General features: G+C 47.2%; 1 protein-coding gene across 2 annotated transcripts in view; it reads left to right on the top strand.

The window, feature by feature from the left end:
• The window catches only part of ST6GALNAC1 (ST6 N-acetylgalactosaminide alpha-2,6-sialyltransferase 1), a 35,799-nt gene extending 22,762 nt beyond the window's left edge, over positions 1-13,037 (top strand). The window contains exons 3-9 of one of the 2 annotated variants that reach the window (XM_019494182.2): positions 3,837-4,005; positions 5,165-5,336; positions 5,994-6,132; positions 7,757-7,860; positions 9,266-9,355; positions 10,181-10,280; positions 11,631-13,037. In XM_019494182.2, coding sequence (XP_019349727.2) covers positions 3,837-4,005; positions 5,165-5,336; positions 5,994-6,132; positions 7,757-7,860; positions 9,266-9,355; positions 10,181-10,280; positions 11,631-11,801 — 945 coding nt within the window. In that variant the 3' untranslated portion in view covers positions 11,802-13,037. The remainder of the gene's footprint in view (positions 1-3,836; positions 4,006-5,164; positions 5,337-5,993; positions 6,133-7,756; positions 7,861-9,265; positions 9,356-10,180; positions 10,281-11,630) is intronic. The other variant, XM_059732159.1, reaches the window with a different exon arrangement.
• Positions 13,038-14,412: the final 1,375 nt, after the last annotated feature.

The following is a 14,412-nucleotide window of genomic DNA, read 5'->3' as shown; positions in this document are numbered from 1 at the left end:
AAAAAAGTGCTTTACCAGAAGTGGTGCATTACTTCAACCTGGCTCTGCAGTGTCTGTAAAGATTGGGTGCTTCAGCGGCGCTTTTTGGTGCTTTTAGCTAAAGCTGATTCAATCAGCTATTAGATAAAAATGCCAACCCCCACCCCACTAAAGCACCTGATCTTTACAGATGCTGCAGAGCTGGATAGAAGTAACGCGCTGCCTCTTCTGGGCATGCATGGGGGCTTGGCATAGGAATGCGCTGAGTTAAAAGTAAAGTGCCATTTCTGGGGAGAGGGGGGGGGGGGGGGGGTTATGTCTGCAAGAACCCACCAGCAAAAAACCAAGACAGCACCCATGTGCTGGAGCGTTCTAATCAGAACACTCCAGCAGACTCAATTAATTGAGTCTGTTCTAATGTGTTCTAATTAGAGCGTGTTGGAGCACATGTATAGGTGCCCTGAGATGCTTCAATACAAAGCCTCATCATAGAAGGAGAGACGGCCTCTGAGTCTATGGAGTGTGGTCACCTGTGCCGAGATATGTTACAGCCCAGCTGATTGTGCTCCAGGGACATCTATAGACATGCCCTGACTTGTGGTGCATCTGCGAGCAGGGGAAAACTCTGGTCCTCACCTCCACATTTGCAGGCACATAGGAGAAAATCCCTTAGCGAGTGCAAAGAGGGGGACTTGCACCTCCTCCACCTTCCCTCCTGTGCAGGAACCCCCACTTGCAGACACACATCCCAGATCCCTGAAGCCCCTGGAGGGCTGCGGCTGGGTAAGTGGGAAGGTGAGGCAGGTGCTCCCAAAGCTTGAGAGGGCCAATCCCACCCCTCAAACCCATGGAGGCCCTGCCCGGCGCGGAGGAAGGCTGGAGATCTGGTGCTTCACACTGCCTGAGCTCTTCTACAGTAAACAAAGAGACAGGAGCTGAAACAAAGCAGCCCAGTTTAATACTACTGTCTGCAGCGGTTACAAATTTGAGCACTTGTGGTGTAATGGAAGACTTGGATATCTGTTTGCCTTCACTTTGTGCCAACATAAACATTTCTATGGCAGCACAATGGTGATGCCTGTTTCCACCCTGAGTTCCTTTATAAGCCTGGGGCACAAGCAGTCACATACTTAGTTTGCTCTCCCGGCCAGCCCAGCCGCAGGATGACACCAAAGCTAGAGGCTTGTATGGCCATTGATGAACTCAGTTCCTGCTCATTGTCCACCAAGACAGGTGTGGGTGCAGATTGGAGGTGCGCTTTTCTCTGTGATGTTTAATCTGGGCTAAATTCAGAACTGCCAGGGTGCAGCAAGATGGTGTCTGGGGTTGTTGGGGTTCGGCGGAGGGTAGATAATCCAGGGAGAACAGCGAGAGCAGATATCAATGGGTTTGCACCAGGAGGGTAAGAGGTGAGGAGGTGTGGCTTCAAGGAGAGGAAATGTGGCTGGGCACAAACAGAGCAGCACATTGGGGTCTGATGAACAAAGGCTTTCAACGGTGCCAGGAAAGGGTTCCAGTAATGCAGTTCCAGGGGGCATAAGGCCGCAGAGCCTTCATTTGAAGCAGCCTCCGGCAAACATGTTCAGTAAGTCTGATCAGCCGCTCCATCACAGGACTACAAAGTCCTTTCCTAATGGCAAGAGCAAATGGCACTGGCTTGGCCTCATATGATGTTAGTCTGACAACTCACACCTGCCACTAATTGCAGCTGCCAATTCACAGCCTGGGAGAATGTGTATGTGGAGAATTTGCCACCCACCACTCAGCGCAATACTCTTTAAAGATCTGTACAGATGTGACACTTTTTCACAGCACACTCACAGAGCTGTGTTATAGTGTTATGACAGCTAGCAGCAGGCAGTTTCTCTGCATGTACATTGGAGGCGTTAAGTCAAAAGTTACAATTAAGATCATTACTCTGAGATGTATGGCAACTGTAATTCCTTTTCTGATTATGTTTGCATTTACAGGCATGTTAGTGTTAGCACTGGCAGAGGGGCTCATATTTATATTTTGCTGGAATCCCTGAGTGTGGGTCTGACCCAAAGTGATTTGAAACCAGCAAAAGATTTCACTGGGCCTTGGTTCAAGACCTGTGCAAGTCAGAGTTTAAACCCCTGCTCCCAGCTGATTCACCGCCACATTCACACAAGATCCCTTTGAAATTACACTGCCTGCTTTCAGCACTTGAAAACTTAACTCATACCCATCTTACAAGACTGACGCTTGTCTCCCCTGTTACCATTTCTATGTTTGGCCCGATGTCAGCATTTCTTTTAGGTGAATCTCCTTGGTATATTTCCAAATACAAAGAGCAACCATGTACTTTCAGGCAGAATGGTTCAGGCAGTAACCTTGATTTTAGATTAAGGAAGACAACAAAAGCAGAGTGCTTTTCAGAGAGCACTGTGCGTGCATGTCCTGGGTAACAGTCTGCAGCAACTCTGAGAATGAGTCCTGGACTCGGCAGAGGGAGAGTGCTTAGAAGTAGAAAAGAACTGCACGTAGAAAGCAAGATACCACATTTAAATAGATGATAACCTTCAGTTCCTTAGAGTTTGCCAGGGCACTCATTCACATTAGCTGTCCTGGTATGTGTTGTTGATATAGCAATCTTCTGTACTACAGTTTATATCATTTATTAAATTCATATTTGCTATGCAAATATTTATCTTCTTTGAGTGGAACCATCTTGCAAGCCTGATTGATTTTATAGCAAATAATTCTATCTACTAGATATGGTCTTCCATAGTTTTTCTCAGGAATGGTCAGATGTGAGTCACAAAAAACAGATGAAGATCCTTACCCTGATAACACTCATTAGACTGTTATGGCTGAATAATGTTTGATTTGAATAACAATCAATGGCCATTTAGCTTCCTTGTTAGTTAGGTAAATATTTATAGGCTGGGTGTTATTCAAATAGATTCAATATTTGTATGAGCGCTCATTGAAAATGTGAATCATTCATTTGTAGCCTATGCCCGATGGGCTATCATCAGCTCATGCACTGGTTATTCTTTATTAACATTGTATATGGACTCATCTGAGTTGCATAGTATTGTTTCTTCTCTCTGTCTGAATTATCTTACACATTAAAATAACAAGTAGCAAATAATGAATAATATGTTCACTAAAATGCATTTAATTCCTGTGGGTCACAAGCCTTTTCATAGGTACAGGCTGTTTATCTGAGTATTTAGGAATGACTAATACCTTGCTACAGATCTCCATTTATATGCTAAAATATTTACAAATCAGGGTGTAATTTTTACATATTCCCCCATTTCTACTGAACGAATGAGAAGCTGTTTTTAAATGTTTAGTCAAACAGTGTCTTGCCATAGTTTGCATCATGCCCTCACATTCAGTAACCAACAGTGTCAAACATGTTTTAGGCTAGATATCAGGAAAAACTTCACGGTAAGAGTGGCTAAAATTTGGAATGGGCTTGCAAGGGAGGTGATGCTCTCCCCTACCTTGGGGGTCTTTAAGAGAAGGCTGGATAGGCATCTGGTTGGGGGTCATCTGACCCCAGCACTCTTCCCTGCCCTGGGCAGGGGGTTGGACTCGATGATCTGTTGAGGTCCCTTCCAACCCTAGCATCTATGAAATCTATGACGAAACTGTGCATGCGTACATGCAGGCGGGAAGGAACCACGCTCCAGTAAAGTCTGGGTCAAGGTTAAATGGGGTATAACTGGCATCAAGAGGCATCTGGATTTATTTCAGGGAGGGATCCTGAGGAAACATAGGCAAGAGGGGTTACAGTGAAACAAGAAGGTGCTGGGTGCATGCAGTGGTGCCTGCCTTGTCCAACACTTCATGTCAATACAACCCTCTTTTTGTTCTACCAGAGCTGCCCCACTTCAGTGAAGGCCCAAGCTGCCAAGTCTGACTGGTTGAAGAACCTTTTCCTGCCCAACATCACACTCTTCATTGACAGGGTGCACTTCAATGACAGTGAATGGGAGCGCCTGGAGCATTTTGCACCTCCATTTGGTTTTATGGAGCTAAATTACTCATGTGAGTCCTTTTGGAGGTTGTTGGAGGGAGCTGGGAATGACAGATGTGCCCCCTTGAGCTCACTGCTCACCCTTCTCCCCCTAGAGCTGGAGGGATTGGGCTCTCAAGCAAGGACACATCTGTAATGGGCAACAATGGTTTCTCCAGGGTTGGGGCATCTTTCACCTCTGTCAGTGCCTTCAGCACTACATCAACCTCCAATTTTGTGTTGTTCCTGAGTCATGGGACCTGATTCAATCTTTGTTACTCCATTACCACACCAGTGAAGTCAAGGGAGTTTCAAAGAAGGAGCAACTCAATGGTGAATTGGGGACATGGTGTTCTCTTTCTATTGCAAAGCCCTTTTGGTGCTTATATTAACTGAGAGATTTTGGAGGCAAATAGCTCTGGAAGTTTCCAAGAATGCAGGGTTACTTATACCAGGAGTCAAATAGGGAATAGCTGGCAGAGGGATTTTTATCCAGTCCGTGAAGGTGGGACAGTGGTGGCAAGGGGGATTGGTGACAATGGGAATCAGCAGTGGGAGGAAAACAGTAGAGGTAGTGGCTGGGCTGGGACCAAGCTGCATTAATTTGGCCCTCTGTTGCTAAAAGTTTGCTGACCCCTGACTCATACCAAAGAGAAAATCATCTATAGGCATGCTAACTCAAGTAACCATAGCATGGGCTGTCAACACTCATAACTTCAGTCAGAAGCCAAGAACAAGGAAGGGCAGTTAGACATTTCCCTTCATGATATGTAGGAATACAGGACTGGAAGGGGCCTCTTAGGTCACAGAGTCCAGTTCCCTTAATTCATGGGCAACCATACACTCCCAAATTCCCAACAGTCATCCACTCCAGTCCCTCCCACCGTACAACCATGAAGCACATTACAAAACCAATACCCTCCTACAGTGTGAAGGGGACACAAGGGTGACAGAGTGTATTTCAAGGTGGTAAGAGGGTTTCTTCTGAGATATCCAAAATTCGAAGTGTATTCCAAGGTAGGAGAAGGGTTTCTTCTAACTCATCAGGTATGTCCACTCTCGGAGGTGGAATAACAGACTAGATGGACCACAAGTTAGCTTTCATATAACAATTCCCCTGCACTCTATTTCCAGCCCAAAAGCTCTCAGCAAATGCACTAATCCTCTATTGACTCTGTGTTTGTGTTGCAGTGGTGAAGGAGGTCTTAACACTCCTGCCGCCCAACCCTTTCCAGCAGATCCTCCTAGCCAACAACAGCAGCCAGATACCAAGGTGCATCAGCTGTGCTGTGGTGGGGAATGGGGGAATATTAAACAATTCTGGAATGGGCAAGGAGATCGACTCCCACGATTATGTGTTCCGGTAAGAGAAGCTGCTTTTTTTTTTTCTCTCCATCTTGTACTTTCTTCTAGAGATCTCGGTTGATCCGACGTATTTGTTTCTCAGTCCTTGCTACCAACATTCCAGTAATACCTCCACAGAGATCATCCCCATGAACACCCCTGAACCATCTTTAAATATGTTTTCTGATCATTGCTAATGCCCTGCAAAGCCCAAAGCTAAATAATATATCAGTCAGTTTAAACAAATCTTTGTCACTGAGGATCCAGGCTGGAAATTTTGCAAGGTCAGGCTTTCTTGTGCTCTCCCTAGAACGTCTTAATTCTAGCTAAAGCAAACAACTACAGCTGTGCTACTCTGCCACTTATAATACCACACTGGGACCCAGAAGTGAAGACATGGTTAGTGAAAACGGGAGGGAAAACAAGCCAAACTCAAAGAGCAGGAAATGGTTCTGAGCCTCAAGGCCTAGTCTGTCTGCGTTCATTCCCAGATCAAGATAGAGATGAGTCCAAAGAGGGACTCACATGGTTCACATTCAACTGAAGCTTTGACTAAAGGTTTTGACTGGTTCTTTTTTTTCCTACCAGGCCTGATGTGAACTTGACCTCATGTGAGTACCTGGGATTAAACCAGTTACCCGCTAACTTTGCATTTCTGTTTGCTTTCCGGAGCTAGGGTGAGTGGGGCGATGATCAAAGGCTATGAGAAAGATGTGGGAACAAAAACTTCTTTCTATGGATTCACAGCCTACTCCTTGGTGGCCTCTCTCTCAGCACTGTGGAGCATGGGCTTCAAGAAGATCCCAATGGGAAAAGTAAGTCAGGCACATGACTTCAGCACATACACCCAGGTGCTGCTTTGCCTGTGGTCTCAATTTCTGATCTTGACCCATGTGGGTCAGCAGTAGCATCAGCGGATAGGTCTTCACTGCAGAGTTTTCCAGATCTGGGCACCTGGGTCTTAAGACCTGGGTTAGCCTCACTCATCAACAATCAGCAATCACATCATACCCAGGTAGTTGCATCCATGCTGCTGCTGCACTAATTCAGAGGTGACACTAGGACTGACAGGGGCATGTCCCATGTTTCCTAGTGCTGCCCTAAGCTATGCCACTCTGTGAATTGTTTAGCAGTGGATTATAGGAAGACTTGTCTGGCCTTCTCAGGACCCCATGATGAAGTAATGCATACAGTCAAGTAATGCCCTTCACTTAAGAGGAGGCCATGAATCCAGGAAGAACTATGATTGGATCCAGCTGTTGGCAATCACTTCTGTCCTATATCACTCCAACTTTGAGACCAGCAGCATTCTTGTGCTGTGATTTTGCCAGCTGTCCCTAGCTAAAGCTAAGATGGGTTGAGTCACCATTTAAGTAGAAACTTGTCCTGGAGCACGTACATCCTGTAGAGAAATGGTATTGGGAGACCCTCTTCCCTCTGGGTCAGCCCTGATCTTGCATGGTGCAGGAAGCAGTGTGATGTTGGACGTCTTTGGAAGGAGTCATCAGACTGATGCCCTGACTGATTTGCAGTCATTAAACATTCAGTGGTACATTTTTTGGAAAGAACTAGGCTTTACATCCAATGTCCTGACCAAATTACCTTCTGTATAGCAACTGTTCTGCCTGCAATTTCAATCAGCAATTATAGTTTTCATTTCCTATCCTAAAGTACTGTGGCGTGCGTGTTGTTACAGGCTGCTAAACAGCTGCTGTGAATCATCCCAGAGGTGCATGATTGTGCTCAGAGCTGCTGTTTGGGCTCTTGTGAAACAGAAGATGGTGTTCAGGTGTGAGATCACATCATTCTGGTGCTCTTCATTCTCTGCGGCATGGCTGGGTACCTGGGGAAAATTCTGGGGAAGCTGTCAATGCTGGGTTTGGAAGCTGGCTGCGGATCTACCTGGCAGATCAATCTAATCTCATTATCTAACCTGTTCCAGGGGTTCTCAACCTGGGGGTCATGAAGGCAGCCTTAGAGTGTCATGACCAGCCTGCCCTACCCATGTGGCTAAATGGGAGGGGGAACTGGAGAGATGTGAAGTGAGCTCTTGGAGGGAGAGGAGGTCCTGTCATGAAAAAGGTTGAGAACCTCTGATCTAATCCTTTTGCATATGTATATCTTTTCCCTCTCTCACTTGCCTGTCTTTCCATGAATGTATCACTACTGAGGCCTCGGAGCTCAGGCTTGTGTCAGTCCCTCACACCCTGAGAAAAACAAACAGGATTGCAGCCAGCAAGTACCTATTTGCAAGCTACTTAACTATTCTCCTTTTGGACACTGCCCTGCCCTGTGTCCATGGACTAACTAATAACAGTAAACTCTGGATCTCTGCCCAAGACACCCAGTGAAGCAGGCAGAGCATCTTCTTTCTCTTCATTGTTAATGCCCATCTCCTTTAGATGCCAGCTACTAACACTTCCTTTGTGGGTTTCCTAGGACATCAGATACATTCACTTCCTGGAGGGCGAGAGGGATTTTGAGTGGCTCAAGGCTCTCCTGTTGAACAGGGACGTCAGGAAGGGATTTCTGGACCAATACGGGTAACACAATCTGTTGCCACCTTTGTACAGTAAGAGCTGAACTCCCTGCAGCTTCCCCTTTCCTTTGCATGCAGCTTCACCAAAGCCAAGTCCCCTGTGATCACTGCACATCACATGCCATTTTTCACACGGGGAGGAGATGCTGCTGTTTCAGCATCACGGCACTAGGAAGGGCTACCTTCTGCCCCTCCCTGTTCCTGGGAGAAGTCACAGTTGTCAGCTCCTCTGGCACCCTTGCATGCTGCTGTGGTGAATGGCTGCTCCGTGCCATCCTGGAAGTGGCTGCATTTCAGTGCTGAGTGTGTGAACATTATCGCCTGTCAACAGTAACATGCAAAATATTTTGTGACTGCTCTGGGCAAAAAGTGCAGAGACCACCTAGGTGTTAGCACAGCACCACATAAAAAGAGAATAAGAATAATCTATTAAGTGGTTTTGATTTTGTTTTTATGTGGTGTTGTGGTAGCACCTAAGGTACGTCTGCCCGGCATGACCTAGCTTCTGTACCACCCACAAGATAATTGTGTTAGGGCAACACTTCACCCAGGCTTATATCCTGCTTCTCTCCAGTACTAAGTAATCTGGGTGGAGGGCCATGTTAATATGGCTCTGTGGGTTCCACTACCTGAACAGGCTCGTTGTGCTGTGTGTGCATTAGGGCTGTGTGAAACGGCACTGTTCCATTTTTTACCTTGAGTTTCAATGGTTTGGCGGAACAGCGTTGCATTTCAAGTTTCATTTAGATTCGAAACAGCTGTTTTGTTCCATTCCTTTGAAACAGAAACACTGTTTCAACACTGTTTCAATGTTTCACTGGGGACAGGGAGTCAGCCCAGCAGGGCTGACATCCCACCCCCAGTGCGATCTAGTGCAGGGGTTGGGAAGTCAACCTAGCTGGGCTGACTCCCACCCCAGTGCAATCTAGCGCCCAGGGTGGGGAGTCAACCCAGCTGGACTGACTTCCCATCCCCAGCGCTATGGTCAAAACGTTTTGACTAGCCTCGTTTTGTTTCGAGGCTATTTTGACGGCCTTTGTTTTGCTTCGATTTTGCTGTTTTGACCTTGAAATGAGTCAAAACAGTGTCGAATGAAATGGACGGTGAAATTTTGAACAGCCCTAGGGTGCAAGCGGCCCTGATGACCGATGGAGACTCCGTTATTCTAAGTCCTGTGCGCACACAGAATGAAAAGGCAACGATTACAGTCAGAAGATACACAACCAGATGATGAAGGCTTCATGTTATACTTGGATGTGCTCCAGAATAATTTAATATTTCTCTTGTTTCTTTTGCCTCTGACCAGCCAGCACGAAAGGGCTGACTATATGTACAAAGTGGTATGTGCACTGAGTGGTTTGAGTCCATGCAAAGCTGGAGTCTGTTTCCCTTTCCCTTCCTTCCTGTAGGCACAGGCCTCGGGAGAAATTCAGTGATGATTTTAATCTGGGTCAGTATCTGGTGATCCATCCTGACTTCCTCAGATATACGAAAAACAGGTCAGTAGTGTGGCTTCTGTGCTAACTAGTTATTTCCCATACCATTATTTCAGCCATTCCAGCATGACTTGCCCACTTTTGTCCCCTCTACACTCACAGTGGAGGGGTGGGGTGGGGGTGGGATTTTCCCTGTGCAGCAAATCCATGCAAAGCCTAGGGTAGGCAATACTTCAGCAGGACTTTGGTGGGATATAGATCTAGTTTGCTGTCTCTCTGTACAAGGGCAGTTTTCATCTTCAGGAAGCTGAGGGATTGGAATGGGATAACTGCAAGCCACTTTGTCTTGCTGAGAAGAGTATAGAAGTAACCACAACCCTGCAGCCTGATCAGTGTGGATGGCCTCCTCCCACCTAAACAGAACTCCACTGCGACCACATTGCAGATTGGGGCTGACCTGTCTGTCCAGTCTGCTGTCCTGCCTGTTACAGTGGCCAATGCCGATACCTTAGTGGAAGGAATTATAATGTTTGCTCCCACCCCTTTTTGCCTGAATCACAAGACTAGATCATTATTTACTCCTACCTTTGCTATTGCAGCTGCTATCACCTTTCTTAATCCTTTTTCGAAAGTAAGTGGGTTGCACATGTAAATGAAGATGATGTAGGAAAAGGGCCTTCACTGCCTTTTTCCCCATTTGAAATGTGTTGCCTTTCTATTGCACTAAGCTCAGTGCATTTCACAGATTATCAGAGAGGATGATCCAGGCAGCATTGACATCCAGAGGTTTGCAGCCCCCAGGGGGAGTTTGTGCAGAACAGAAATAGGCAGGCAGGCTGAGCCACCCTAGGTGCAGAGAGTTCATCTTCTCCTTATGTCTCTACGCAGGTTTTTAAGATCCCAAACTCTGAATATGTCCTACTGGCGAATTTACAGACCCACCACTGGTGCTTTCCTGTTGCTGACTGCCCTCCATCTCTGTGACCGGGTAAGGGCTCTGCACTGACTTCCTTGCTGGGTGTGGGCAAGTCACTTAGGCTCTTGCTCTAAACTCATGCAGAAAGCACTCCCCTATTGACCCAGCAGTGAATGGCTACTTTGCTTTTAGGGTGGGGAATCAAATGTGCCTGGATAGGATGCTCAGAATATTATTCCCTTCTGTGCTGTCGGCACTGCTGTGCCTTAACCTTGTCAGCCCAACAAGCTGCCTGGAGTTGGGATGGACCTCAGCTTTCCTTCTGGGCACTATGAAAAATAAAGGATGCTTTACTTTTTGCTCCAGTTTCCTTATTTGTAAAGTGGAGATAGGAAATCATAGCTAGCTCTCAGACATGTGGTGAAGAGATGCACACAATGGAGGTTTTAACTCAGTGCAAACAGAGAGAGAATATCAGGATTTGGCCTGATAATAATAATAATAAAAAGTGGCATAAATACTTGTTGTTCCTTGTCTTTTGAGGAACAAAGTCCTAGATTCAAGAGGAAGGTTAAAATTGGTGATCAAGTGAATGCTTCTGATCACAAAGCTAACTTATTTAACAACTTCTTTGCCTCCACTTTTCTGAGCAAGGACCAGGTCATCCCCCTATCATGATCCCTGATGGTCCCAGGGGCGGCGCAGCCAGGCCCAGGGTTGGAGTGGACCTAGTCAGGGACCTCTTGGTGGGACTGAATGTGTTCAAATCAGCAGGTCCTGACAATCTCCACCCCAGAGGGCTGAGAGAACTAGCAGAGGCCATTGAAGGTCCCCTGGCACAGCTTTACGAGCACTCGTGGTGCTCTGGCACAGTGCCAGTGGACTGGAAGAGGGCCAACGTGGTCCCCATTTTCAAAAAATGGAGGAGGGAGGACCCAGGAAACTATAGGCCTGTTAGTCTTACCTCAGTCCTGGGGAAGCTCTTCAAGAAAATTATTCAGGAGCACATCTGCGAGGGCCCAGCAGGGGAGTGTATGCTTAGGGGCAACCAACATGGGTTCATCAGAGGCAGGTCCTGTCAGACCAACCTGGTGGCCTTCTATGATCAGGTCACAAAATCCTTGGGTGCAGGTGACGCGGTGGACGTAGTCTTTCTGGACTTTAGAAAAGCCTTCGACACTGTCTTTCACCCCATTTTCATTAAAAAATGAGGCGACTGTGGTGTCGATCCCTACATGGTCAGATGGGTCGCCAATTGGCTGGAGGGCTGTACTCAGAGAGTGGTGGTGGACAGGTCTTTTTTGACCTGGAGGGATGTGGGCAGTAGGGTCCCCCAGGGCTTTGTTTCTCCCATTCTTCAAGGGTCTGTCCCATTCCAGCTTCAAAAGTCTCTGTCACATTGCATTCTCCTGCCTTTTCCAGGTGAGTGCCTATGGCTACATTACAGAAGGCTACAACAAGTACTCGGATCACTATTATGACAAGGTGTGGAAACGCTTGATCTTCTACGTCAACCATGACTTCGATCTGGAGAGAAGGGTATGGAAAAAACTCCATGATGAAAATATCATGAAACTCTACCAGCGCTCCTGACCAGGGGCAGAACGGACCTTGGCTGGAGGCTTTACTCCTCCCTGATAAACATTCACATGGAAGAGAAACTTGAGAGGCATCAGTGTCTCTGGACTTGGAGTCACATTCTCATTTTTTTGAAAATACTGTTGTCCTTTGGCACCAAAAATCTTATGTCTCCAGGTGTCTTTCCAGGAATATGCATCCAGTGTTCTTGTTAACCATCAGGAAACAGACACCATGCAAGCAGCAAAGACATTCCCCCCCATTCTGAATGTAGGTACAGCAGGCATAGGGCTGATTTCTTCCCTCCAGGGCATGAAAGCCATAGTAGGTTCTTATGACTAGGACGTCTTCAGAAAGTAGAGTTAAGTCAGTGGGGGCATGTCTATATGTGCATTAATGTGCCGTACTTATGACACATTAAGTTTAGTACCTGTAATAACAGTTACTAACTCAATGCACAGTAACTGGCGCTACTGCGCAGTAGCGCCAGCACACGCCTTTTTAGTGATGCTAATGTGCAGTAGACGAATTCTACTGTGCATTAGCACAATGGCATGACTTTTGACATGACACGCTAATGCTCAGGAGAATTAGTCTACTGTGCATTTAGCATCTCATGCAGATGCTCCCGGGGAGAGAGGATTCCAAGATAGATGGCTTTGCAGGTCAAAGGTGGTTTTGATCCCTGCATGTTTCCATTGGGGGGGCCTTCTGGCAGCACGATGTGTTCAGGTAGTGGCTGAAATGGTGTTCAGTTGGGTTTCCTGGGGAAAGGAATCCTTCTTGAGTGTAGCAGTTATTGGAAAGGGGAAATTAGTTTTGGTAGATCCCTCATTGCCAACCTCCATTGGACTCCATGGCTCCGTCTAGCACCACTATGATGTCCCAGAGACTAACCACCTACCTGTTCTTCACCTTTTGGCTGCAGTTCCTATTTCCTATCAGACCCACACGCAGTTTATAGATGACAATTTCAGTGTGGTGGAGAAGGGAATGCATTTGTCTGAGGTCAGTTCAACCCAATTCCATGCAGGCACGGCCCCAAATCTGCCTCTCCACATTTACCTCTTTTTTGACCTCTGCCGTTAGGCTGCTCCCATTGGGATGGGACTGACTTTATCTCAGGTAATTACAGACATTGCCTAGTGGTTGCTGCTCAGGATCAGGAGCCAGGACTCCTGGGTTCTATTTTTGATTCTGCCGCTGACTTGCTGTGTGGCCTCGAGTAAATCACATATCCTGCCTGTAAAATGGCTATGGACACTTCTACTGCACAAGGAGCCTGTGAAGCTAAAATCACACTCTGTATAGTTCAGTGAGCTCTTCTGGTAGAAGGCCACTGTGGCCACGTCTACACACCCTCCCTCCCATCCCCAAGACCACCAGTGTCAAAACAAGCCCCACACAGTTGTATCTATCAGGTGTGTGAGAGCGACTGGCAGGTAGCCAGAATAGACAGGTTGGGAAAAGCTCTGAGCATCTCCAACTCTTCACCCTGCTTTTAGGTCCTCGCAAGACGGAGCCCCTGAGCCTGGTCCTAGGCTGCCTCAAGCCATGCACTCTACCAGATTTGCTGTCTCTGTCTCCCCAGTCTCTATGTGGGAATGAGTGGGGCTTATTTTGACCCAGGGTAGGGTGCAGGGAGTGAGGCTGTATAGACAAGCCCTGTGTTATTATGATAATATATTCTTTTATCATGCCCACCATGGTGCTTAAGCAGCCAGTGGCCATTGCTCACCCCTCCATATGCTGTCTCTTGGCCCATCCAGCTTCCATGGCTCAGGGTTCACTCTATTACCCACCAGCTGACAAGAGGAATGGATACACGTGTATGTGATTGTGTTCTCAGCTAAGACAGCATCAAAATGATCCTTGAGCCCATATTGGGCCCCTTCAACACCTTGTAGAAAACCCTTGGGGCCTCACAGGGTCAGTCATTTCCCACAGCACAACACAGATGGTTCAGGGCAGGCAGCTCCTCTGATGAACTCTGGGACCTCACATCACTACTCATTGATGAGGAAGCAGAGCCCCATATGCAGATGGCAGTGCTGCAGGCTGTCGAGTCTTTGAATGGGGTTTGCAAACAAAGTAGGCATCCCTGCTTGACCGTGCAGATTTTTGCTCCAGGGAGGGTTCTTGTGAAAACGACCAGATTCACAGCAGTTTGGGGCTGGAAGGGGCCTCGTGAGATCATCGGGTCCAGCCCCCCTGCAAGAAGTTTAAAGGAGAGAAACATTTCTATATCATGGCAACAAACTGTACAAATTGACGGCCTGATCCAGAACCCACTGGGGCAGCTGGAGCCTTTCTGTTGTCCTCACTGGGCTTTGCTGGGGCCTGAGTGTGAATTCACCTTGCAGGTGTCACCAGTGCAATCTCTGTCTGCAGGTGCCACAGCTTTCCTTTGCTGACCATTTCTGTTTGGCCCTGGGAACATCACTGAGGAAAACACCTGAATTCTACAGGAAGGAATTTCAGATCAGTATTGCAAATGCAAATTGTATCTGTCCAGTCAGTCAGGCCCAGCTCTGTGATTTGGTTTTTGTGCGGGCCGGGAGTGATCCGGGGCCCTTTTTTCGCGCTGCGGGCTGTGGCCAGCAGCCCGGACACGCCGGGTTGGAGA

The sequence above is a fragment of the Alligator mississippiensis genome, chromosome 8, assembly GCF_030867095.1.
Source record: "Alligator mississippiensis isolate rAllMis1 chromosome 8, rAllMis1, whole genome shotgun sequence".
NCBI lineage: Eukaryota > Metazoa > Chordata > Crocodylia > Alligatoridae > Alligator > Alligator mississippiensis.
This window is presented reverse-complemented; position numbering and strand designations above follow the sequence as displayed.